The sequence below is a fragment of the Lepisma saccharinum genome, chromosome 17, assembly GCF_977018435.1.
Source record: "Lepisma saccharinum chromosome 17, izLepSacc3.1, whole genome shotgun sequence".
NCBI classification, from domain to species: Eukaryota; Metazoa; Arthropoda; class Insecta; order Zygentoma; family Lepismatidae; genus Lepisma; species Lepisma saccharinum.
This window is the reverse complement of record NC_139245.1, coordinates 32,767,192-32,793,733: the sequence shown is the minus strand read 5'-3', so window position 1 is coordinate 32,793,733 and position 26,542 is coordinate 32,767,192. Positions and strand designations below refer to the sequence as shown.

The following is a 26,542-nucleotide window of genomic DNA, read 5'->3' as shown; positions in this document are numbered from 1 at the left end:
AATTTTCTCATTTTTTGTGAACAGAAGTGTACATAAATAAGCAGCCTTGATGTTCTATGATAAAAACAGACTTGGAAAGAGTCTTAGGTGTTGACCTACAGCTCAGCAGTATTAAAAACATAGTTTTAGTTGGCTTTCAGCATACTCACATATGCTAGCCATGGCTGGCTGTTTAGTTTAAAGTAAGATCTGAAGCATGATACATGTGTCCACCTTGGGAATCGAAACCAGGACCTCCTGCTTACAACAGTGTACGACATTTCAGTATAGTTTGATTGCATGGATATTTGTGTATCACATAAATAATCATTTTAGATCATTGAAAAAGAAATGTAATATTCATAAATAACTGAAATTCTGAATACAACATACATTCCCAAATACCATGGTTAAAATGTCTAACATCAACCTGCTTTCATCCCGAACTTTACTTTTGTTCAGTGAATATGAATTAAATTCACTTAACAGTTGAATGTTTTATAGGTTGGACACTGGCTCTCACTTCTATGAAACCTACAGAACAAAAGACAATAGATTTATGGCTGTTGGTGCCTTAGAACCACAATTTTATGCTGAACTAATTGACAGACTAGGTCTCCCACCAGATGATGCTCCTCAAATGGGCGATAGTGAAAGAATGAAGCAGGTTTTCAAGAAAATTTTCGCAGAGAAAACTCAGGCTGAATGGTGCAGTGTTTTCGATGGAACAGATGCATGTGTGACTCCAGTTTTGACCATGGAGGAGGCAGCACAACATCCACACAACAAGGAATGTGGTTCATTTAGCACTACAGTGGATGGATTTCCTGTTCCTTGCCCAGCACCAAAACTTAGTAGAACACCAGGCTCCTCCAAAGCACAGTGCTCTGAACCTGCTGCTGGAGAGCACACAGAAGAAATCCTTCTAGGTTTGAAATACAGTCCGAGCAACATCAAAAGTTTAGAACAGGAAGGTGTAATTTCTACAAAAAAACAATCCAAACTGTAATTTGAATTATACACTGTGACTTCTATGTTTTGTACCAAAGGAAATCAACAATTTATCTATTTTTGGGAAGATTGGGGGTTGTTTGTATAGGAGAAATGATAAATGGTTTTTACTTTTAACAGACATTGTTATTTTATAACCCTTGATGTATGCTTGATGGGTTCGATTGGATTAAAATGATCATAATGAACTGATTTAATTTCAATTAATTAAGAAGTACTTTGTAGTGTCTGCCAATAAATGGGGAAAAAATTAGTATGATGACATAGTCTGAATGCATGAAAAGCATTAACAAAACTTGTTACTTGTAACGCTTTAAAAGTGTAGCATAGTTTGACTTCATTTGTAGGCTACAGATGTTAATAACTTGTGATGGAGAAATATGCAAATTATGTGCATTCACAAACATTTAAAATTTAATGCTATTAAAAACAGTAATAATTTCCAGATAGACTCATTTGTTACATTGAGTAGGAACATTTTCTGTGGAATGTCCATACATAATGCATCCTTTGGTACTTTTGTATCAGGTGCAAAATATTTCGCAATACAGCAGTTAGTCAAAGCAGCAAATTCTACAAGAGCATGAAATGTTTGATAATGAAAAGTATGGAAGACAAGTGAAACAAACTAGGCTCTTTAATTTGTAGAGAATAATGGCTGTTGTGTCATGAGGTGTTAAAAAAAACACTTTCTTGCTCTATAAAATTTAAAATATCCGACACATGCACCTTTGATTTATGAACATTTTGCATTAAATTATGAAAGTTTACAAGTGAGGCACCTAAGCCAATGTTTTCTGATACAAAGATAAAAATAAATATTAAATGGCATCCTTGCACATTCTCACTGGAAGAAACACACAGAGGTATATTTTATAAACAAACAATTTGGTTTTGGTTTTCACATAACTTCTCATGCCACATACTGAATAGAACATGTTACCTCTTATCAGTCCCACCCTACAAACAATTAAAACACTGAAATTTCATTGGCTTTATATTAGAATTTTTAAGGAGAGGAACAGAAGAATGTGTTATGTTCTGTGGGGGTCTACTGATGCAAGGACTTTGATACTTGTACAATGAACAAGAGGTAAATGAAAACAATGTTGTTGTTTTCTAAAGTAATTTTGGCACATAAGTAAATCTGAAAATAATGGAAGTGTCTTTTCCATTTTATAGCTAAATTTAAAACTTTCACAAATATACATGTATATAAATTAAAAATCACATAAAACTTCATCCACTTCAGTTAATAAGCTTTTGGCACTATCATTCACGCTCTCGTAGAAACACAGTTTAATTGTGACAGTATTGGAAATAAGTTCAAGTAAAATATCCTTCAAAATTCTAAGATCAAGCAGGATATGATTGACACCAAAATGCCATCCACCAAATACGGTTAGTTCTTCCTGTTTCTGTATGCACCTTAATCTCTTATTAGCTATATGCAACAAGAATTTATAAAATTCTTCATAGTCCATTCCAAATGTTGCCTTAAGTATGATTTGGCACTGTGCATCCCAGTCCTCCATATCCTTGCAATCATCAATCTCGTTTTGAACATCTGCAAGACTTCTTTGCAAAGATTCCCACACTTTGTCTATGTTACACCCATTTATCCAATTATGGTTTATTGATATTGTGTCCTCCTGAAACAAAAAAGAATATATATGAAGTTTGTATGTACTGAAAATATAGTGATGAAGGAATTGGGAGCATGAAAGTCGAAATATCTGTTTTATTAAAACATCGTTCTGAAGCTCGCTGGTTGAACGCTCATTCACCCCAACTTTTACCTGATGCAGAGCCGAGCAACAAGACTTTTTCACTCGGCTCTGCACTGTCAGCAAGGCAACGGCCCTTGCCAGTGGTGAGTGCACCTCCACTGTAACTTTCCACCAACACCAAGGGATACCCCAGGTGAACAGTTGGAGGTGCAAAGTCCACCACGTCATGAAGAAATCCTGAAGTATAAAAACCCCTGGAAATGGTAAATCGACACCACATCATCTACAACACAATCGACGCTGATTGAAGAGACCACTCCCGAGAGATCGCAACAAACGTGCAGTACAGTTGCAGCGGTCTAGAATACAGAAAGCCACAAGCAAAGAAGCCAGTCCGGAGAATTAGTGCTCCAAATACAAAGCCACCGAATCTCCAGCCGCCTCTTATCGCCAACAACATCTAGGCCAGCGGTCTCTCCAGTATCTCCCGCCAACTCCAGGGTGCCTGTCTCCATCCCACCGTTGCAGATGCCAGAAGCCGAGGGCCAGATCATTGAGCAGGGAAGGGTTGCGTTCAATCGACAACATTTCCAACATCCTTCATCCACACCATTCAGGGTAGAGGTGGTCCAGCGAGACCCAAATTAAAACTTTTACTTTATTTAAGTGAGCTACGTCTTGGCATGACTCGATCCCATACCTTGCCTGATGTCACGCTACAATAGATAGAATGGTATAGATGTGCATGTGTATTTTAAACAAGAAATCAAATTACGAGTTTCATATTTTCTTAATTTGCCAACAAAGCATATTTTGACATGGCACTGCATGAACAGAAATTATGGTGTATGAACTAATGAAGCTTGTATCAAGACTGGACTAAATATTGGAATTCGAACATTGTGTGGAAAATCCTGCTGAAATGACAGACTATCTGTACAACACTTGCAATGACAAGTTGTTCTCCTAGTGTTGGCATTGCACCTTTGCATTTCACTAGTGTTAATTCGACTGAGATAGCTTACGGCAAACTGAGAATTTACAAATATGTCTGTTAATATACAAATGAAACATGTATACGTATGTTTCTTTGATTAATTTCAGTGACCGCTCTCACCATTCACATTGGAACATGTAGTAGTCCTTTTCTTTGGCTTCTGGTGCTATGCTGATGGCTACTAGGTGCACTGCTGTTGTTGGATTGTCTATTGTCTCCTTGCCACTGCTTGGTTTAGCTGCCTCAAGTAGCAGAAGTCAAATGTGGTCGGATTGTCCATCAATATTTAGCTCATGGAAGAAAATCATAATGTTGTGTGTTTCCTTGACTTTTGTTTCAATTAGGGTGTGTACTATATGCTTGGTGGTTGCTCTATTTGTTGTGTTTGCTAGGCTATTGCACAACCAGAAGGCCATGAAGGGGACTAGTACAAGTTCCAATGTGGATAGTGACAGTGGTCACCGAAACGAATCAAAGAAAATAAAACAGGCACGCTGACACATAGTGTATATTAATATCTTCCTGCCTCTAAAGTCCCATAACATGTTTATGTAATTTTTAGTTTTGTTTGTCCTTGGCACACAATAAAGCTCATAAAAACATCCTCTTAAGGAAAAAAGGTCCTACCAAGTTCCAAACTTGATGGTGCCATCCAGATGGTACAAATATAGCTTGACCAGGTTCTTGTATTACATCATACACAGTTTGCAACTGGTTGTGTTGTGGAAAATCACTTGCATTTTGAAGTTCAGGTGCTGTGGCATCATAGGCCATTTGCCCATGTTTGTCCTTGAAACACCTCTCTTCACCAGGAGGTATGATTAGCCATCGCTTGCGGCCACAGATATTAGATGACCAGCTGAATGATGTGAAGACATCAGCATGAAACGGTGTCCTACAAAAAAGAAAGGTGTGATGCAGAATGATCAGTGATGTACGTCTTTTTAAGTTCTTTAAATAATTTACTTAAATCCTGGTATAGAAGCTTGTTTTAATTATTTGCAACCAATACCAAATAAAACTAAATGTATAAAAATATGTGAAAAAAGTTGGTTTTCCAGCGTTAAACAGTAATATTGTTACATTGGACATAGGCCTCTTGTCATGAGGATAAGAGGATTGGTAGTTGGTAGTTAAAAGTGTTAATGAGTATTAATGGTGAATACACTTACCATGAACCTTTTGGACCCATGTAGACGAAACGATAATCATCACACTGATCTGTCCTTTCACTCCAGAATTCATTCAACCAATCAGATGCAAAATATTGAGGTACTCTGTAAATATCTTCGTTTGGAAAGTCCCGAGTGAAATGCCAATCCTACTGGAACGTAAGAGAAGAAATTAATTAATCTTTTCCAAGGAGAACAATGAATAAAAAAAATTACAGATTGGTGTTAATGAGCTCTACAATGAGAAAAATAGCATAATAGGTAGACAGGTACACAAAAATTTGTTTTTCTATGTTGTCCATACGCATGTGCATGGGGGGGGGGGGGCAAGAGAGTGCAGTTGTTCCCTTAATACTCTCACTTAGAAATTTAATGTAGAGTAATTTTGTCATTGTCATTAAACGATATGTATTATGTTCTTATTAAATAAGTAGTTTCAAGCCAACCAAAGTTTCAGGCAACTGCAGAAGGGTGCATTATTTCCTATGCACTTGAACTATCCAACTTCGTTCTCTGGCAAATTTCTTCTTATTAACACTCTCACACACTTTATTCATTAGTTATGTTACCTCTGTATGTGTTTGCAGTATAAATTGCCCCTACAGCAAATCATTAGCGGCAATTGGGTTCCAAAAATTGGCAGGTCACGGATAGTTTACTTTTTCTTGGTAGCCAGGGCTTAGTATTAAGTGGCAAAAAGTGAGGGGTTAATCGTCCTCCTAATAGCCGTCATTATTGGAAATGAATAAATTATGTGTAGTTGTTTTGATTCAGCTGTATGAAACCATGTTTATGTGTAAATTAGTCTTTGAACCACAGAGAGGGAAAATAAAGGAGTGGGCAAGGCAAAGAACATTAGTGCCACGTAAGTTTGAATTCTTCTAATACAGTTACTTTCGCCAGGTCCGGACACACTCTTTATACTCTATTGTTTCACACCCATCAATACAATAAAGCTGAGAGAAATGAGGTTTTTCTTTCTCAGACTGAACTTTCATCAAGGCTTTTGCCCCCCTAATCAGAGGGTCTGCACACGCCTATGATGTTGGTCCCTATAGAGGCTGGCCGATGCAGATTGAGCATCTGCAGTGAGCAAAGGCGTGGCTTAATTTTTTCAAAAGTGTTACCGGCTATCAGTACGACAATTATACCTGCTAGACGTTATCATCCCCTCCCCCCCCCCCCGGTAAAGAAAACATGTCTTCGAGCTAGATATTTGTTCATGCACATGCACGCCACGCCTCTGGCAGTGAGGTAGTAGATGAACTGCTTTCTTATATCATACATTTACTTGAAAAACTAAGGTACATTGTATTTACATGACAACACCTATGGTGACATGTTATTTGTAAAAAGACGATGAGGTCCTAAAGCTTAAAAATAGAAGTACATGTAGAAACTAGGGATGGCCAGATTCGGATCCTAGCGGATCCGAAATCTGGATCCGGATCCTAAAATTGTTCGGATCCGGATCCGCAGATCCGGAATTTTCAGATCTGGATCCGGATCCAAAACTTTCGGATCCGGATCCGTTTTGCCATCCCACATGCGCTTCTTCGGAAAGTAAGAATGTGCTTATAACATATTGTTACCTACTAATATACATATATATATATATATATATATATATATATATAATATACATACACACACATATATATAGTGTGTGCGCGATTTGTAATTAATTAATACACTTACAAGGGAGGTCTAAGTCTCCCCCTCCGATTTCCATGAAACTTGCAGGGCCCAAAAGAAGAAATGCGTGTTTTTTTGTTTCGGCAAAAAATTTGTTCTAGGGGGCAACCACCTCTCAAATGTCAAGATAGGACAAATTGAAGTGGGGATCTGACCCCTGTGTTCCCCTCCGATTTCCATGAAACGTGGCAGGTGTATAGTAGGGATGGCCAGATCCGGATCCTAGCGGATCCGAAATCCAGATCCAGAACTTTTTTATTTTAATTTGTAGAACTGTAACTGTAGAACAATTGTATAATTTTTGTATAACATTTCTATCTTGTTATATGTGTTAAAGGTTTCATCCTGGAATGGAATGTCTCACATTTATGTGTGTTTTCATTCCCCCCCTCAAATGTCAAGATGAGGAGAAATTGAAGTGGGGATCTGACCCCGAAACCACGTAAATATAGCATAGGAAGAAACAGGGGGCATACGGCCCCTCTATACACCTGTCAAATTTCTTGAGAATCGGAGGGGGACACAGGGGTCAGATGATCCTCACGTCAATTTGTCCTAATCGTGACATTTGAGGCGGGTTTTGCCGCCTAAAACAGTTTTTTTAGCCGAAAACAAAAAAAAAGTATTTCTTCCTTTGGGCCCCTCTATACACCTGCCAAGTTTCATGAAAATCGGAGGGGAACACAGGGGTCAGATCCTCAATTCAATATGTCCTCATCTTGACATTTGAGGGGATTTTGCCCCCTAAAACAGTTTTTAGCTGAAACAAAAAAACACGTAATTCTTCCTTTGGGCTCCTCTATACACCTGCCATGTTTCATGAAAATCGGAGGGGAACACAGGAGTCAGATCCCCACTTCAATTTGTCCTCATCTTGACATTTGAGTGGGTTTCGCCCTGTAAAATCGTTTTTTAGCTGAAACAAAAAAAAAAAACACGTATTTCTTCCTTTGGGCCCCACTATACACCTGCCAAGTTTCATGGAAATCGGAGGGGGACACAGGGGTCAGATCCCCACTTCAATTTGTCCTCATCTTGACAATTGAGTGGGTTTCGCCCTGTAAAACCGTTCTTTAGCTGAAACAAAAAAAAAACACCTATTTCTTCCTTTGGGCCCCACTATACACCTGCCAAGTTTCATGGAAATCGGAGCGGGACACAAGTCAAATGCCCACTTAAATTTGTCCTCATATTGACATTTGAGTGGGGGGGGTTGCCCCCTAAAACAGTTTTTTAGCCGAAACAAAAAAAAACACGTATTTCTTCATTTGGGCCCGTTTATACACACACCTGCCAAATTTCGTGGAAATCGGAGGGGGACACAGGGGTCCGATCCACACTTCAATTTGTCCTCATCTTGACATTTGAGGGGGTTTTGCATCCTAAACCCGTTTTTTTTAGCTGAAACAAAAAACACGTATTTCTTCCGTAAGGCCCCACTATACACCTGCCAAGTTTTATGGAAATCGGAGGGACACAGGGGTCAGATCCTCACTTCAATTTGTCCTCATCTTGACATTTGAGGGGGTTTTGCCCCCTAAAACCGTTTTTTGACTGAAAAAAAAACACGTATTTCTTCATTTGGGCCCGTTTATACACACACCTGCAGTATTATGGCAATCGGAGGGGGACACAGGGGTCAGATCCTCACTTCAATTTGTCCTCATCTTGACATTGAGGGGGTTTTGCCCCCTAAAACAGTTTTTAAGCTGAATAAAAAAAAAGATTATTCTTCCTTTGGGCCCCACTATACTGCCAAGTTTCATGGAAATCGGAGGGGGATACTTAGATAGCCTCCCTTGTTAGTCTTACACTTTGTAATCATTTAACACTGCATATATTATAATGTTTTATTTTAATTTGTAGAACTGTAACTGTAGAACAATTGTATAATTTTTGTATAACATTTCTATCTTGTTATATGTGTTAAAGGTTTCATCCTGGAATGGAATGTCTCACATTTATGTGTGTTTTCATTTCCAATACATTCGAATGAATACATATTCATTTCAATGGCATTTACAAAATCACCTCTGACATTTTATGTTAAACAAGTAAGATTATTTTTGTGCACGAGTGTGTTAGCCGATGCGTAGCAAAGTATTTTAGGAACAACACTTGAAAAAAATTCTTGTAGGACTAATGAAAAATTTCTTTGTAATCGAAGATCATAATACCTTTTAAGGTGTGGTAATATTATAATGGGATTGAGATCCGAATCTTTCGGATCCGGATCCAAAATTTTCGGATCCGGAACTCTCGGATCCGGATCCAGATCAGGAACTTTCGGATCCGGATCCGAAACTTTCAGACCCGGATCCGCAGATCCGGAACTCTCGGATCAGGATCCAGATCCGGAACTTTCGGATCCGGATCCAGATCCGAAACTTTCAGACCCGGATCCGGAATTTTCGGATCTGGATTTTTCGGATCCGGATCCGTTTGGCCATCCCTAGTAGAAACAAAGGTCCACACATCCTACATTGGCACATTAGGACATAATATGTTTTATCATTTCATATTTAACATGGAAAGTACAAAATATAGTAAAGTTGAAAAAAAAGGATACATTTTATGGAACACAAAAATAAAATAAAATGCTACCTACCTTTAAATACAGACATGGAAGATCTTGTGAATAGTTGTGCTCAATATAATCTTGCCAATACTGCATATAATGTGCAAGTGAATAATCTGATTTTTTTTGTGAATTGTAATACTTTTCCTTGCAATCTGCAACAGGTACTTTGGCATCACCTGAAGGTAAATAGATTATTCTAGTTATATACAAACCGGATTTTTCACATATCTGACTGATGTTTCATAAAACAATAAGATAAAAATCGCGGATTTCAAAATACCATGCAAAATTGTTATTGAGATTACTACATTCATAATAATTATTATTGTAAATGGGTAAACACTATATTACAAAATTTTATTTTTATTTGCTACATGTATGGAAAACAGGGAAATGCCAGGGAATTTGGCTTGTCTGGGGGAAATCAGGGAAATGTCAGGGAATTTTGCAGATCATCTGGAATTTACGTGAATTTTGGAGACTGTAACAGAAAATGTTGCAAAATGAACACGCAAGTCACTTCCGCTTCTGGATTCTGTTGTTGTGATTCCACTCCCAAAAAATATTCAGTTTAGAAACTTGTTTCTTTCGTTCTCATGATTCTCAGTCTTGTGCAAAATTATGGTTCCTTCGAATTTCTGTAATAAATTTTCACTTTTATAATACTAGGTATTAGAAAGAATATCAAAGTAAAACTTACAGTCCAGATATCTGATTGATAACTAAAGTACATTGACAATGTGGTCATAATTATCGGAAAGGTTGGTGAAGATGTGGTTATCGTCTATTGTTTTTTAGATCTTAGTCTTTTTGGCATTTCCTATAGAATTCCTATATCCAACAAAAATTTCTCCAGATACTGTATACTTATAAATGTAAGCAAAAAAGCAGCATTCTCTACGGCACTATAAATCCGCCAGAAAATGAACAATTGTGTATGGTTTATGAACTTTTCCTGTTGTTTTTCTATTGTGGAGATCTGTTATGGTGAAATAATGTCCTCTGTTACCTTACGCAATACATTTGATCTTGATTGTAATTTTACATTTTACTCTTTGAATTTTCATGTGTTCTTGGGTGTGTAGAATGAAATTTCCTAAAAAAAAAAAGTTGTAAAAGTGAATATTCATAATAATTAACGGATTATATATTTAATTGAAAAGCACAAGGTTCAAAAGCAAAAATCATGATGATAAACATGTCTCAAAAAATTTTTGGACTGGAAAACCTGGAAATGTCATAATCAAAAAATGTAGCACCCCTGCAACTAGTCCTCCCCTTGCCTTAAGTAAAACCTGTGGTGATGTTGATATGCACTTTTAGCAAAGTTTAAAATACCGATTTTCACCATCATGAAGCATCAGCCGTCTTTCATACAATCTGATTTGACCAGCACGTTACAGACATGTTGAAGACCTAACACGAAATTAACACATGATGTGAATATGTCTTTTATACTATCAGGTGCCCGATTACTAGACATCAGATTTTAGGTTTTTAACCTATTTTTTTCCTTTGCAGGTAAATAAGAAATAAGTTATATCGGCGTTTCATAAAAACGAAACAACTAAGTTTTATAGTGCAAAAAATAACCTATTTTGGGTTTGTGCACCTAAATTAAACCTTTTTTTAGGTTTTACAGGATTTTTATATCTGACAGAGGTATTTAAACCCTGGGGGGTAAAGGCGGTCAGGGACGTGATGCTGATCACATCACCCCCACTCATGACCGGATCACCAAGAAAGTGTGGGGCATTACCCCCACACCCCCTATACGCCTTCATGGCACAGGGGAGCACTTTACTTTTTTTTACTTTTTTACAGAGGTTTGGTGGCAATATAATTCAATGACTGGCGTGTTTGAAACATGTTTTCTGTTGATATCCTTTCCTCCAAGTGTGATGTTCATCAAAGCTTTAAACAAAACAAAAATGTCTGACGTCACTGTTACCTGCAGCCAGTGGCGGTAAAAGGGGACAGTTCCCCCCTACTAAGATAAAGTAAATTGTCCTTGCCCCCCCCCCCTCAGTTTTGGAACCCAACCGTCACTACTGCCTGCACAGTCCCAAGTACAAACTTCTGATCTGTGTGGCCTTGCTCACTTTCGTGCCAGTTTGGTCCTTTTTGGCATTCACGCCTTGCAAAGTAATATTTCAGCATTCAAATTAGGACTACAGACTATGTTTCTGTTGAAAGATAATTTTCAGCACATGAAATGATCCTCACAGACAAAAGGTGGAGTTTGAGTATGGATAACGCAAAAAGATTCATGGTGGTCACTAGGACCATGATAAAATTCAAGTATAATTGCTGGTTTTCAAGGTGAACTTTCCAAAAATTCAAGGATACAAGCAGATGTTTTCTCTATTCCAACTTTATGTATTACTGACTCTCACCCTCCATTCCATACACAAAAATATTGACAATATAAAGGATTTGTATCATTGCAATGTAACAAAAAATGTACCTAATCAACTTCAAGATATATTATTTTGTTATAATCTTCCATTTGTCAGATAGATTGTTCTTTAAAAAACACTAACAAAGTAAACTAATTGAGAAAATTTTGTTTTATTTTCTGTGTAGCTTTCTTTTTCACCCTCAAAAAATGAATTAAATAAAAGCTAAACTGAGGGAAACTTGCCTCAGGGCATTTATAAACATGTATAAATTTAATGGGACATGGATTAAAAGTTGCAATTTTTCACGTCTACGGAGAAAAATATGGAATAGAGAAAACATTCGCTTGTACCTTATTTCATGTCTTGCGAAAATTCATGAATAATTTCCAGTGCCAATAATTCACGCATAATTTCCGGTGCCAATAATTCACTTGTAATTCCCGGAATTCCAAGTGAGTAGCCACCCTGATATTGTGCAGCAAATTATACATACGTAATTCATTTTTCATATCAACAAGTAACTTTTTCTAACAGCACAAGTGCAGTATTATAATAATGTGTAGATAATTTTGAAAATGAAATTAAAATTTGTTTAGAAAATTAATATTTGGTTAATACGGTTCTTATGAAATTTTGTTTTTAATGATTGTATCTAATCAGTATTTTTCAGGAATTTTGTACCAAATTAAGTCTTTGCAACCTATTTTCGAGCCTAATTTAAGGTTTTTAGGACCTATTTTTGGATTTTTAGAGCCTATTTTAGGAACCTAAAAGCACACTTTTTAGAACCTAAAAATCCGAGGTCTACTGATTACCAGTGGCGTAGCGTTATAGTACGCCCATACGCCCGGCGTTCCCAGATTTAAAATTTCAAAAATGCTTAAATACTGTGATTATAAAGTAAAACGTGACTAATTTGATATATGTTTGACCGATCCGATTGCAACGCTCCACTCTGAACACTCGTTCTAGCACCTCTTTTCAATGCCTTTCCCGGCCGGACGCCGAGCAGGTTCGGCGTAAAAGACTCTATATTCCTTGCTGCCTTTCTGGAGGGAAAGCTTCGATGTCTACAGCACGCGCGTAAATGCTCTCTCTTACGTCAGCGTACGGAGAAGAGAGGTCTACCGTGATTGGTTCATGTGACCCTTCCTGCTTTCTGAAACAGACGACAGCGGCAGAATTCCTACCTGGTTCTTCGCGCTCATGCAACTCGTGCTATGTGATGCTACAATACGCAATATTGACTGACGTAACTTTACCAATCTCAAATATACCGCTTCTTAATGACCATTGCATTGTATAATTTATCGCACGAACAGCGATGTGCATTAGAAACTAAAAGATCAACACAGTTTTTGTGAAATAAGTTGAAGTCCTCGTGGTAGAAATTCAGTCTGTGGCTGCTCTACCACTTAACCCGCAAAACTATTATTTTTTTTATTGTTATTATTTTTTCGTTATTATCTAACTGCTTAATATTGTGTCAATGGAAATGTTTAGCATCTTAACATCGAATTGTCTCTGGACAAAATTATTTTAAAATGTTTATCAACATTCTCAAAAAGTAATAAACAGTGGTCTGAATTAGTAATCGGCAGTGTTACGTCAGTAGAGTGTACGATATATTTAGATCATCCACCTACCTCCGTGTCAGAGTGCTTTGCACAGTGCGCCAAGACAACAGAGGTCCCTGGTTCGAATCCCGGCGTGAGCACGGGTGTCCTTTGTCAGTGTCCCTTCATCATTATAATCACTCATATTCATATTCGCAATTAACCAAAAGTGGTAGAAAAGCGGAGTAAAATAAACCAAATCAGTCAGTAGTTGGATCATCCACAACAATGACGTCTACTGTTGTGCAGAGGCGCTTATGATTCAGGTAGGTTTTTAATGACTTGCGTCATGCAGAAAGGTATAAAACACCAGAGTTCAAAACATTTGTGGCATAGTGAGGCATCTAATTTTCTAGCTAAAACATGCATGGATGATGTTTTATTGAAAACCCAGCTGACTTCAGGCAAATAAACAATACCTGTGGCGACTAATACCAAAAGTAAATTATTAAGCAAAATAAGGGCCGACCCTTCCTTCGGACTTGGCGTTCCCACCCGAAATGTCCATGCTACGCCACTGCTGATTACAGAGGACATAGGTCCACTCACTCTCTCTCTCTCCCTCCCCCTCATCACACAACATGCACACACAAACAAGAAAACAAAATATTTGCCTTTCAACAATACTACCATGTCAACTTGTTAAAACAGGACTTGATGCAAACCTGAAAAATTGTATTTATTTAGTACCTTTGCCAGATCAGGTAAAACCTGAGAGTGTGAAAGAAGTGCTTGCATAGTTTTGTAAAACTATAAATTGTGTAATTTGCTGATAGGAAGGATATTAATAATTAATTCTTCATTAAAATTACTACAGATAAATATGTAACGATATTTTTTTTTAAATAATGGACACAAATAAACAAAATCCACACATGGAATACTAACCATATTTTTCAATGAGGTAGTCAAAAGATGGTCCAGAATCATTCAACCAGTTTTTCCTGCATGGCCAAGTTTTTGTTATATTTTCATCTATAATACATGGCTTATTCTTCCATAAAAAATTCCTAAAGAACTGTTCATAACTTGAACTGCTTTCTATGATTGGAATTGTATTCAATGCATCAACATTCTTTGTTTTATAAAAGTTTGACACATCACTCAAATCTATCGTGGTTGGCAAGCTGTTGGCCATAATTTCCTGTAAAATATTAATACAAAAGTATTGGTAAATATTCAAACACATAACATCAAAATTTTTGAACAATTTGCTGCAGACATAAATTTTTAAAAATATATAAATATTAATGTATAAATCAGTATACACTAATATTAATCTATTTGATCTGAGCTGGGGTATACTTTTCTGCAAAGAAAGGGGGGGATCCCCGAAGTAAGCGTACCTTCACCTGCATACATTCAAGGGTATACACTTAATGTCCTGGTACCTTTAAATAAACCAGGATGACAGTTTCCCACCTTTTATTATCCATTTTCTTTTCGTCTTTATTTTTTGTGCATAAATACAAAAAATAATGGTAAAATTTTCAAAGCTGGGAAACGGATTTCTTCAAATTTACAGGAGAAAGTACTTACGGAATTGAGTTTCTGTGGAATTTCGGAAGGTCGTAGAAGTGTTTTCGCGCATTTTTCAATGTATTTGGCCGCTAATTCATGTATTTTTCTATAATAATGTCCGTCTGATGCACAAAAGCTGTTGCTTGCATTTCCATCCACGTACTTGAACCGGATGTTGCGAGCATCTGATGACGTAATCCCCGGTAAGTGTTTCCAAACACACAGTCTTTTCACTAAATTGCCCAACCTAAAGCAACCTAACCTTACCGTGATGGTGCGTGAGGCTGTTCATAAATGGTTATAAGATCCAGAATTGTTTTTGGGGCTATGCGTGAATGGTTTCTGGCTTCGAAAATTTTTACCAAAATAAAAAAAATAGGAGAGTATTCTGTACATATGTTAATGATTTTCAGTTTATATTATTGTATTCGCCTGTTGTGGTGAACGGAAGTTTTTTTTGTGTTTTTTTTGCAGGAATTGTTTATTTAGTGATTATAGTTTACTTGATTAGTAGTATAGTTTTAATAATTAAGTTAGGTTTAGTTATCAGTTGTTGCTATTAAGGTGTGTAATGCTTTTCTGAAAGCACCCAAATGCCAGCCTCTCTTCCACATGGTACACCCTGGACTGCATTTTGCAGACAAAAGAGGCTTGGCTGAGGTTAATCCTCTGTAGGAATTGTGTCGTGTTGTCCATATTTGTTTGTGATTGCTTCTTCATCATCTCATTGTATCACCATTCATTCCCATATTTACCATTAGACAAGAGTAGCAGAATAGTGATGTAAAATAGCCTAATTCAATTAATCAATCAAAATCCAATGTATGCATCGGCATTGTAAAATGCATGACTAGGGCCGGAGACTTTATGTTCCAACATATTTTTTATTTAGCATCAGATCGAATTCTGGGGAGCGATCTTTACATATCTGATGAAAATAAGCTGAAATAGATTAACTTCATAAGGGGTCATTCCATGCGAAATCACCCAGAGCAGGTTGCTTCATAGTCATGGATTTGTTTCAGTTTTTTTTACTGATGGATACTTGGTCCAATCTGACAAATATACAGGGTGTCATTTTAATGGCACCTACGGACCATGGAAATGTATACAGGACATTAAAACAAACAACTTTTCTCAGTAACATTTTTTCGTTGGAGCATCATTTCGGCTCCACAGTCGTTCAAAAGAGCCCGTTTTGCCGCCTGAATGCTGGCAACTACACACAACATTTGAAGCGTGAAGCGATGCATTCCAGGGTTGCCAGGAACACGCATGTTCTGTGAAAAATGACATAACTACAATCAGCCACATTATGTACCGCAACACAAAATGAGAAAGCACATTCTGTAACCCAACAGGAAGTAAACAAACAATATGAAAAATGGTAGAAAAGAAAATTGAATTCAAGTAGAAGTGATCATATTGAATTTTGTCTCAGCTTACATGTCAAATATTTATAAGTCTAGTTCCCAAGTTGGCATCTACAATTTAGTCTATCCACTACGTCCTTCTGATACTAGTTGTCTGACACACTGAACAGATGACAAAATAGAAATGAAAGAACTCAAAATTCCAAAGGTAAGCAACACATAATATAATGTATATTTAGGGCATTATGAGGCAAGTGACAAAAATGGTTGAAAAAACAGGAATGTAAGTAGTAGTAATACAAGCTCTCCGATGACTGTGTTTATCTATGCACCAGATACACATGTAATAGTTTGCAACTGTGAACAGGACAGTATATTCGCTACTGATTCATTATTAGATTGTTACTGATGTTGTACGTGTTTAACGCTGTAATATAACAACGTGAACCTCGGATACTTCCGTTATCAGCACAAAAGTACCACAATGCATCGGGACACAAACCTGTAGATATCAACCTTGGAACGAGATTTGCAAATATTTCACATGTAGCTGTGCGTAAACAGTCACATGTAAGCTGCAAGTCCAATAAAATTTATTGTTGTTGATATTTGACATGTAGGCTGAGACAAACTCCGATATTGACACTTCAGTTTGAATACGTTTTTACCATTTCTCATATCGTTGGTTCACTTCCCCTGAGATGACTGCTGATCTTCTGGCTGGTAGGCTATGATGCTCAGTTTACTGGACACATTTCTCGCTTTGTTTTACAGCTAATAATGTGGTTGGTAGTTTGTAATTTTTCACAAAATTTGTGTGTTCCTTGCAACCCTGCCGTGTGCAGTTTTGCCGCAAGAAATGACATCACAGATAGGATCAAATGTTGTGTTGGGTTGCCAGCATCCAGGTGGCATAACGGTCTTTTTTGAACGGCTGTAGCGTCGAATCGACGCACCAATGAGAAAAATGTTACTGATAAAAGTTGTTTGTTTTGATGTCCTCTATACGAATCTGTGATCTGTAAAATGACACCCTGTATAATATTAGACTTGTCCAAAAAAGTGTTGAAAGTTATAAAAAATTAAAAATTTTCAGAAATTGGGTGGATGAACGAATGCATCATGTGACACAAAACATGCCATATCTCGGAAAGTATGTGGAGTATTGTGATGATTTAGACATTGTTGGAAAGGAGAAGGACATTCCTAACAGAAAATGACTATTTTACCACTCTTACCTATTCAGAAAGGAGAAAAATCTTTAAATAAAGTAATATTTTGTGATGAAAAAGACACTTTACTTCGGGTAATTGTTTGATAGGGAGTCCCAGGTTTAACCACGATGACAATTGTTACACAGCATAATCAATACATTTATAACACTATTAAGCCTTGTTTCCATGATATGAAAAACTCAATATGCTGACCAAGGCAGAAAATTTATTTTATTTTAAAACATAAACTAAACGTAACGTTTCAACCTTCTAGCAAGGTCTTCTTCAGACTCTGTACCCAGTACTGATGGATACTTGGTCCAATCTGACAAATATATAATATTAGACTTGTCCAAAAAAGTGTTGAAAGTTATAAAAAGAAATTGGGTGAATGAACGAACGCAACATGTTTTAAAATAAAATAAATTTTCTGCCTTGGTCAGCATATTGAGTTTTTCAAATCAATACATTAACTCTCTAGCCTTCTTAAACCCGAAGGTTCATGGCTGCAGCAACACAGGCCTTCCATCTGTTCCTATCTTGATCAAGTTCTATATACTCTTTTCCATCCCTACCGATTTCCTTTAGGTCCATCTCAACGTTGTCCCTCCATCTTCGTCTTGGCCTTCCTACAGGTCTCTTACCATCTGGTTTCCCAACAAGAATCCTGTAAACTCCTCTTTCCTCTCCCATTCGTGCCACATGGCCTGCCCACCTAAGTCTTCTTGATTTAATTATTCTAATAATATCTGGACATGAATACAAATTATGTAGTTCTAAATTATGTAACCTTCTCCACTCACCTGTCTCCTCATCCCTTTTAGGTCCAAATATTTTCCTAAGGATCCTATTTTCAAATACTCTCAATTTATGTTCCTCTTTCAATGTAAGGGACCAAGTTTCACACCCATATAATACTACAGGCAAAATTACGGTTTTGTATATTTTAACTTTTAGTTTCTTAGATATTAAACGAGAAGACAAAAGTTTATGAAGAGAGAAGTAACATGCATTTCCTGAATTAAGCCTACTTTTTATTTCCTCTTTAATATAATTTTCATTTGTTAATATTACTCCTAAGTATTTGAATTTGGAAACTGGTTCAAACGAGTTGTTATCAATAATTAGATTTTAATTATTACCTAACACTTGGTTTCGGCCTGTAAGCATATATTTAGTTTTCTCTTTGTTAACTTCCAAACCTATCTCTTTAGCAGTTTTGAAAAATATTTTAGCACTATTCTTAATTGTATTCACATCATCCCCCAGTAAGTCTACATCATCTGCATATGCTAACAACTGAGTCACACCATTTAATTTTAGTCCTTCTTTAGTTTCTTTTACCTTCCTTACAGCATATTCTAAGGCAAAATTAAAGAGCAATGGAGATAATGCATCTCCTTGTTTTAACCCATCATGAATTGTAAATTTGTCAGACATATTATTACCCACACGAATTTTGTTTTCTGTTTCACTGGTGCATATTTTTATCATACTAACAAGCTTCTTAGGTATTCCAAACTCTACTAATATATTATATAATTTATCTCTTTTGACCGAATCATATGCTTTTTTGAAATCAATACATGTTCAACATAATATTGCAAAATCAGAAAGGTAATATTGTTCATAATAAAACTATCACAGCTTTCAGTATTCAATATATGAACCATTGTTCAACATATTTGTTGGACAAGTCCAATATTACGTATTTGTCATATTGGATCAAGTATCTATTAGTAAAATTAAAATGGAAGCAAATCCGTAACTATAATGCAACTTTTTGTCTTCCAATCAGGTGATTTCATGTGGAATGATGTTAAGATCCGTTTTGCAACAGGGTAAATAAATTGATGTGCATTCTATTGTCTTTTTGGGGTTTGATTTTCACATGTTGTATTCACCTTTTCCACCTGTATTCATGACAATTGGTACAGTGTATGAATACTTCCTGCATTCATTGTAGAAGAGAGAAAGCATCGCAGAATAGTGGAAATGATTGTAAAGGGAAATTTGAAGGTTTCTGATAATTAGCACTGTTTGCAGTTCCGAAAAGTCTTATTTATCAGCAAAAACATGTAAAAGGTACCTTAACCAAATATCCCTGCTTCCCATCGACAAACCATTCCACAGACACGAGGCTCAAAGTGGTGTCGTTTTGATTGATTGATTTGCTTTATTTTACTTCGCTTTTTGTGCTAATTTGCAAAGATGGGGATGAGTGATGGCATGATGAAATTGATGATCCCATGCCAGGATTTGAACCCAGGACCTCTGGCATCATAGTGCAATGTGCTAACCACTCCGGCAAGGGGGCCGGTGGGTGTCGTGATATCTTGAAAGCATTTAGGGAAATTATTGGGTAAAATTTTAGTACCCGTGAAACGTATTTCTTCAATTTTACAGGAGAAAGTACTTACCGAAATGAGTTTCTGTATACTTTACGAAGGTCTCGGAAGTGTTTTTTCTCCTCGCTGAATTTATTTTCCCGGTAAATCATGTATTTTTCAACACGAAAGATGTTCCCTAGATGTCCTTCTACTATGTGAACTAAATGTTGCATGTGTTTGATGATGTAACAACCAGTCAGTGTTTCCAACCACGCGGTTTCCAATTGTGTAACAGTTAAATAACCATTTTTGTAAAAATTTACTATCCGTCACACACCTATAACTTCTTCGTTTCGTCAATTTTTGACACTCGTACTTACCTATCTGCTTCGAAGAACATTCCTTAAGGTGTATTGACGTCCTTTTTGATCAAAGCAATTGCAATTTTTCACATTACGAGTACTTCTTTTTTGTGGTCTTTTTGCTTGCCTGAGACACAATATGGCACGTACACCTTCCTACATAATCACGCATCGTGTTTGTGTTTTGTCGGTTTTCATTCGTTATGCAGTGTTTCAACCTTCGGAACCCAAGAAATACCCTTGAACAAGACTAATCTGATCCAATTTTTTTAAAAAAAACTTTTTCGCATTGTTTTACGAAGAAAATTTAAATGTTTCATGACGCTATCCGTGAATGGTTTTTTGGGGCTATCCGTCCCGGAATCAGTGGGAAATTTAAGCTAAAAAATTATTTTCGTTTGAAATTTTTGAGTCCAAATTTCCCACTGATTCTGGGCTCCGCCCCTGGGGTAATTGACCTACTGCCCCCTACCACTACCGCGGCCCCACCTCCACTCCAGCTACCCAGCTTTCTGTATAGAGTCCTTAAAGGCATGTTAGAAATTGGCCGGAGTCACCTGTTCCTAATGAGCCCCACACTTTTAAATTTGAATAAATCCGTTTCCAGGATACGGAAAACTTAACTGAATTTCACCACGCATCCACGACATGTCATATTAGGCATATACCCACAGCCCATTCCTTCTAACAAGTAGCTTACATTGGCTGCCACATTTTCGACATTCCTTTCCTTCCTTCACGATCCTGTGTTCAATTACATTAAAAAATCCACTGGATCTTCCACACCTGGTACAAATTTCACCACGCATCCACGACCGTCATGTTTCTGGATACCCAATGAACATGAACAAAACATATTCACAACTCGTGATGATGTACGAAGGTGTATGCACCAAAGGCTATTGTCCGTCGGAGAATTAATTTGCAACAAAGAACATGAATTTCAGCTATGAAACATTTCCACATTACACAAAACACCTTCCCGATGTTAGACAATGCTACAGGAACTTATTACGGTAAATAGTTTCTTCTGTAAAAATGATGAAATATATCTGAAGCATAGTAAGTTAGTACCACAATGGGAAGTATGGTTGCCTTACATAACCTAACCTTGCCGTGCATGGTTCGTGGGGTTTTCGAACCTGGAAAAAAATACAAAATCAGTAACACGAAAGTAGGTATTTTTCGGTGAAGAAGGTTGCAACACTGCATAACCACTGATCATAGACGACGCTACTCAAGATTTCTCCACCATATTGCGTGTACACTTTACTATACCTGAAACGGATTTTTTCAAATTTACAGGAGAAAGTACTTGAGCACAATACGTTGTATTGCTGCTGGCACCATTTGCTTTCTGCACGAGAGCACAATGCGTAAACCCCGTAGTCAGTGCTTCAAACCACGCCGTGTTATCGCTACAAGATGATGTGTCGTGAAGTTGTTGCTGGGTGTGGAAGATGCCGTGGAATTTGTAATTCAACACGGAATCTTGAAGAAAGAAGTGGAATGCAGGACGTGGAAGGTTAAAATTAAAAGAATTCAGTGTATTTTCTTTCATTGAGAAAAACCGATGTTTCCCGTATATGCTAAATTGAACGAAAAGAGTGCTAATGGAACCTAACCCAGTAGGCATACCTCGTTCCCGTGATAGTTCGTGGGGATATTGTGAATTTTTGGGCTAACGTCAATGGTTTCTGGGGCTACCCGTGGATGGTTTGTGGGGTTAACGTCAATGGTTTAATAATTACTCTTTATGTCAAAAATTCAACTTTTTTTGGTGAAAAAATTTCGTGAAATGTTATTTTTTTTAAAAAAATAGGTATTTTTCCGTGAACAAGGTTGCAACACTGCATGCACACTCCAAATCGACAAAACACTGGCACAAACGTGATGAACGGGTAAGCTATCGGCATATTGTGTGTGGAAATAAGGGAAGGGACAACAGTAAGTACTCGTTAATTTAAGAAATAGACATTATTTTCGTTAGAAATTTATTATTTCACCTAAAGGCATGTTCCGCAATGCAGAATAGTACGTTAGCAATGTAAAAAATTGCGAAATAAATCATTGACAGGTGTCTCAAGTATAGTAAAGTAGTACCATAAGAATTGCTAGATGTCGAAAATTGAGATTATTTGCGTGAAAAAAATGGCACCCTCAAGAATGTTTAGCAATGCAGAATACGTAAGTACCAATGTGAAAACGAAGAAAATAAAGGAATTTCAGACGTTTCGCAGATACTAAAATTTTAATCATTGTAAAGCTAAAACCTGTAAACCTCACCATGAACACATTTAGTGACACTTCACTACTGACAACACTAAACCTGACTCTCCAAACCTAACCACAAAATCCCTTTACATCCCACACGTGACCTATATGACAACAGCAGTGTCAATGTTTATGATATGGGTTGGATTTAGGGAATAATTGAGCGACACTTGTAACGTTGAATTTCTAATCTCATGCAAGTTGTAGCGTTCGACGCGAAAGGCTTGTGGTATCATGGAGCGAATCTATCTTGACCTGCAGACGCTTGTGTGCACATTTAAATAAGATTTCATCAAAATCCATACAGAGAGTTAACGTTCTCGAAATGATTAAAAGTGTTAAGAAATTTGGGAATACATCATTCCATTCAATGTTGTTTTCGATTTTTTTTATTTCAAACTAACCTTTATTTGTCACTTACAAAGTAAAATTATATCTGCTTGACGCTAGAGTACCGCAGCACCCCACTGCTGTTTTTTCGTCAACTCGAGAGGAAAATAAATATGTCATTCGTATTGCATGTCGTCACAAAGTCTGAATGGTTCGCCATTAACTGCAAATGTCCACAATTTGTCTCCAAGACCTATTTTTAAACGAAATTTTGCCTCTCGTAAGTAATTTGGAACGGCTGTCGACCTGTGTTTGTTTAGCAGACTAATTCGTCTTCTTCTTCTTTATCATGACCATAGACATACTACTACAAGATGTTACAGCTGCGGGTTAAAAATGGTTGACAGTATGGCGGCACTGGAAGGTCGTTTCCTCGCGACCACCGACGGCAGCACCGTCGGGGAGAAAACAGAAGACGAACGCTATGCGCAAGGACTCGCGGATTGCTCGAAACGACAAAACACTATCGTGTTCCGTACCATTAGCGTTCCGATACTTTCTAACCGCGTTCAGCCGATTTGCGCGTATAATAAATTATACGCGCAAATTGACTAAACGTAGTTAGAAGTGGCGGAAATTAATTATATGCAATGTTTTCGTTTAAGTACAAACTTTTCGCATTAAAATTGATTTCTATCACAAAAATAAAAGTATACGAAAATTATATGGAAAACGTACTATTACCAAAACTTCCTGAAATTGCACTCTTACTTTAAGCGGAAATATATAATTTCCTCTAAAGGCATTTTTAAAAACATTCTTCATCATACGAAAATGACAGTCTTAAAATAGGTGATTTTTTTTTCTTGGGTGGAGAAATGGAATGAAATAATTCAGAACGATTTATGTCATGCTAATCCATATTTGCAAAAAAAAAAAAAAAAAAAAAAAAAATCCTGACTGATCCTTCCGCTATACAGGATTGTATTGCAAGATATTACACCGATCAATAAAACATTTTGTTTACCACATATTAAAACGAAAAAAATAACTGCCTACAGCAACTACGCTCCATTCGATAATAAAAATTTCAATACTGTCAGGGATCAGTTCACATACCTTATGGCCATGGACGTCCAAAAGAGGGGCGGGGCACGCCCTTCCCCCTGGATAATGAATGTCTGACAAAAGGTATATATTTCACACATAATTTTATTTCAGTCAGTAATTTATGTTAATTATTATAAGGGCGTTGAAGAACATGATAATTTCAGACTGAAGCAGTGTTTTTTGAAGGGACATCACTATTATGGGGGAAAATATGACTCCTTTGCCCCCTGGAAAAAAAAATTGCCTTACTTGCCCCTCCCTGGAAAAAATCCTGTGGACGCCCATGCTTATGGCACTGATTAGAAATAGGTTAGTCTGCACAGAAACAATATAATAATTACCAAGAGAATGCTCGGAAGTTTTCTCAAAAATCAAATCAATAAAAAGTACTAGGTTGAATGCTACGAAAAGGTTCAGCCTCTTAACACAAATTTACTGTCATGACACTGACCATTAAGTTGAAGAGAAATTTCATACCTTATTGTAGCAAGTGCAGCAGCACCTACTATACATATATGCTTTTTACACTGAAAGAAAAGTATGAAAATATACTTTGGAAAATTAATAGTTGTTCCTTCTTTCAGCGTTTAAAGCAATTGAAAGAATGAAAACCCCTAATATTGAAAATTAATATTTCTACTTTAAAAAAACAGAAAATATTAACAAAAATAATATCTACACACACACATATATATATATATAAAATGATATCTACAATATCTCTTACATAAAACAGCTTATTTAAAAACCAAATACTCATCATTTACTAAATAGCTGAACATGAATGAAGAAATGTTGATTTATTTCCCTCCACGATGAACTTTGTGCCAGCTGATACGAGACTTAAACAGAGAAGTGCCATATTTATTACACTTCCCACGTCCAAGTCCCATACCGGACTTTGCATTTGTATCTCTTCTATCTTGATGTGTGCATAAAACACGCACACAGGTGGATAATTCCTAGAAATTAAATAAATGCTCTACAGTGCCGTACAGTAGGATTCATTTTCTTGCATTTTCATCTTCAAATACTATGTACTGGGAATTGCCCAATGGGTAACATAGTTTCCCTGGTGACACTAACATTTCAGTAGCCAACATGCTAGAATGCTCACCACATAAATGAGAGTACACTTTGAAAAAATAAAGTTGACCGACACTATGGCAAACAAACAAAAATAATGTACTTAATGTACTCACTTTAAGAAATGCATGACTTAATTATCAACTTTGGCTGCTTTTTCCTAAGGACATACGAGCACCATTACAAAAATGAAAAATTCATATTGGACCTTGCTACTCCATACCTCCTTTTTGTAGTTATTACGCATAGTTTTATAACATGAACAACTAGTATTTAATGAAGTACAGTGTGCAGCAGAGACTACTTACTTTCATACATCTCACTGGACTTGATTAATCTGTTATATCAGTAACTACTGTACTGCGTGTATCATGATACATGCATGTTACTGAACACAAAAATGTTCATCAAAATAGATAAATTGTGGAAATGATCACACTCTGAAGTGTTGTTTTTTTCCCACAGAAAGGTTTCTCCGAACTGCAAAGTTATTCCCACAGTTTGCAGTACTGAAAGCACCTTTTCATTCTCTTGTTATGGTAACAGTTTCATACATCGGAGACACATTTCTTCATTTTTACAGAAGAAACTACTTATGGAAATGAGTTTCTCTAAGGTTTCCAACGTTAGTAGAGGTATTTTCTTTCATCATGGTATCTATTTGACCGGGAAATCATGTCAAGTGTTTCCAACCAACCCTTTTTTTTAACTATTCTTGCCTAACCTAACCAAACCTAACCTTATCGGAATGGTTCGTGGGTCTGTCCGTCAGCTACCAGTGCATAATGTACAATTTGCACACCTGACGAACACAATAGTAGGTATTTTTCGGTGAAGGTTGGAAAACACTGATATTCGAAAACAAAAAAAAAAACGATATCATTCATAAAGTAAATGATATAGCACCGTTACGTGCGTTCAGTAGCACTTAGATAAATTAGTAGAAAAAGTGTTTGTTTTTGTGTAAAAAGCATATTGGCACCTTGAACTATGTTCCACAATACACAATTGGTAAGTACGAACCATGCAAAACACAAAATATCTGATTTTAATGTGTCTCGGATCTATGAAACTGGTACCTTTATTATTAAGTACAGATGCTATTATATTTCACACATTGTCAATTTTTGCAAGTTAAATCACTCAACTAACCACAGAGCTTAACACAAATTAAAAATGATGATTATTGATTATTATTACCACTTTTTAGAGAGAGCAGTGATATCACATGGTATAGATGATTATTTTTTGAGACATAGAACCTAACAAGCAATGCAAAACAAAATCTTACAAGAGAACGTGACTGTTTTATAAAATAATTCCCACATTGTGAGGAATCATGAGTTTAGGTGAAAATTGCACAAAAACGAGGTTGACCACTTGGTGAAAATAGTAACTGAAAATATGTTGCTTTCAATACAAAGTTGCATTTACCTCAAATGATCCTTAAGCATTAGCTACATACAAATAGAAAAGGCTGCGACTATTTTCAAATAATTTCCAGAATCATAACATAAGTAGGATAGGATCATTAGGTTTAATTATCTGATTATTTCCGCGCGTGTGTATAATTATAAAAGTAAGAGAACCAAACCTGGTCCACCTAAACCATTCAAGCAAGAAAATACGAGAGGAATTAAAAAATAAGTTATTGTAGAAGCATAACATCACAGAATAAGTTATACACGTGGAACTTGGCCCTTACAGAACAGTATATAATATTATTACCATTTCATTAAAATTCCTGAGTTTTTATTTT

General features: G+C 36.6%; 2 protein-coding genes across 7 annotated transcripts in view; one reads left to right on the top strand and one right to left on the bottom strand.

Annotated features, from left to right (window-relative positions):
• Window positions 1-1,117, top strand: part of Amacr (Alpha-methylacyl-CoA racemase) — a 31,645-nt gene extending 30,528 nt beyond the window's left edge. For both annotated transcript variants that reach the window (XM_083139289.1, XM_083139291.1), the window contains exon 6: window positions 484-1,117. In XM_083139289.1, the coding sequence (XP_082995415.1) occupies window positions 484-988 (505 nt within the window). In that variant the 3' untranslated portion in view covers window positions 989-1,117. The remainder of the gene's footprint in view (window positions 1-483) is intronic.
• Window positions 1,118-2,144: 1,027 nt separating this feature from the next.
• The window catches only part of JMJD4 (jumonji domain containing 4), a 308,681-nt gene continuing 284,283 nt past the window's right edge, over window positions 2,145-26,542 (bottom strand). Inside the window, exons 1-6 of one of the 5 annotated variants that reach the window (XM_083139285.1) lie at window positions 22,662-22,902; window positions 14,072-14,327; window positions 9,193-9,341; window positions 4,890-5,038; window positions 4,345-4,612; window positions 2,145-2,642 (exon numbers count right to left, since the gene is read on the bottom strand). In XM_083139285.1, coding sequence (XP_082995411.1) covers window positions 2,211-2,642; window positions 4,345-4,612; window positions 4,890-5,038; window positions 9,193-9,341; window positions 14,072-14,321 — 1,248 coding nt within the window. In that variant the 5' untranslated portion in view covers window positions 14,322-14,327; window positions 22,662-22,902 and the 3' untranslated portion in view covers window positions 2,145-2,210. Of the gene's footprint in view, window positions 2,643-4,344; window positions 4,613-4,889; window positions 5,039-9,192; window positions 9,342-14,071; window positions 14,328-19,711; window positions 19,782-22,269; window positions 22,539-22,661; window positions 22,903-26,542 lie in introns of those variants that run through there. The other 4 variants (XM_083139286.1, XM_083139284.1, XM_083139288.1 and 1 more) reach the window with 4 other exon arrangements.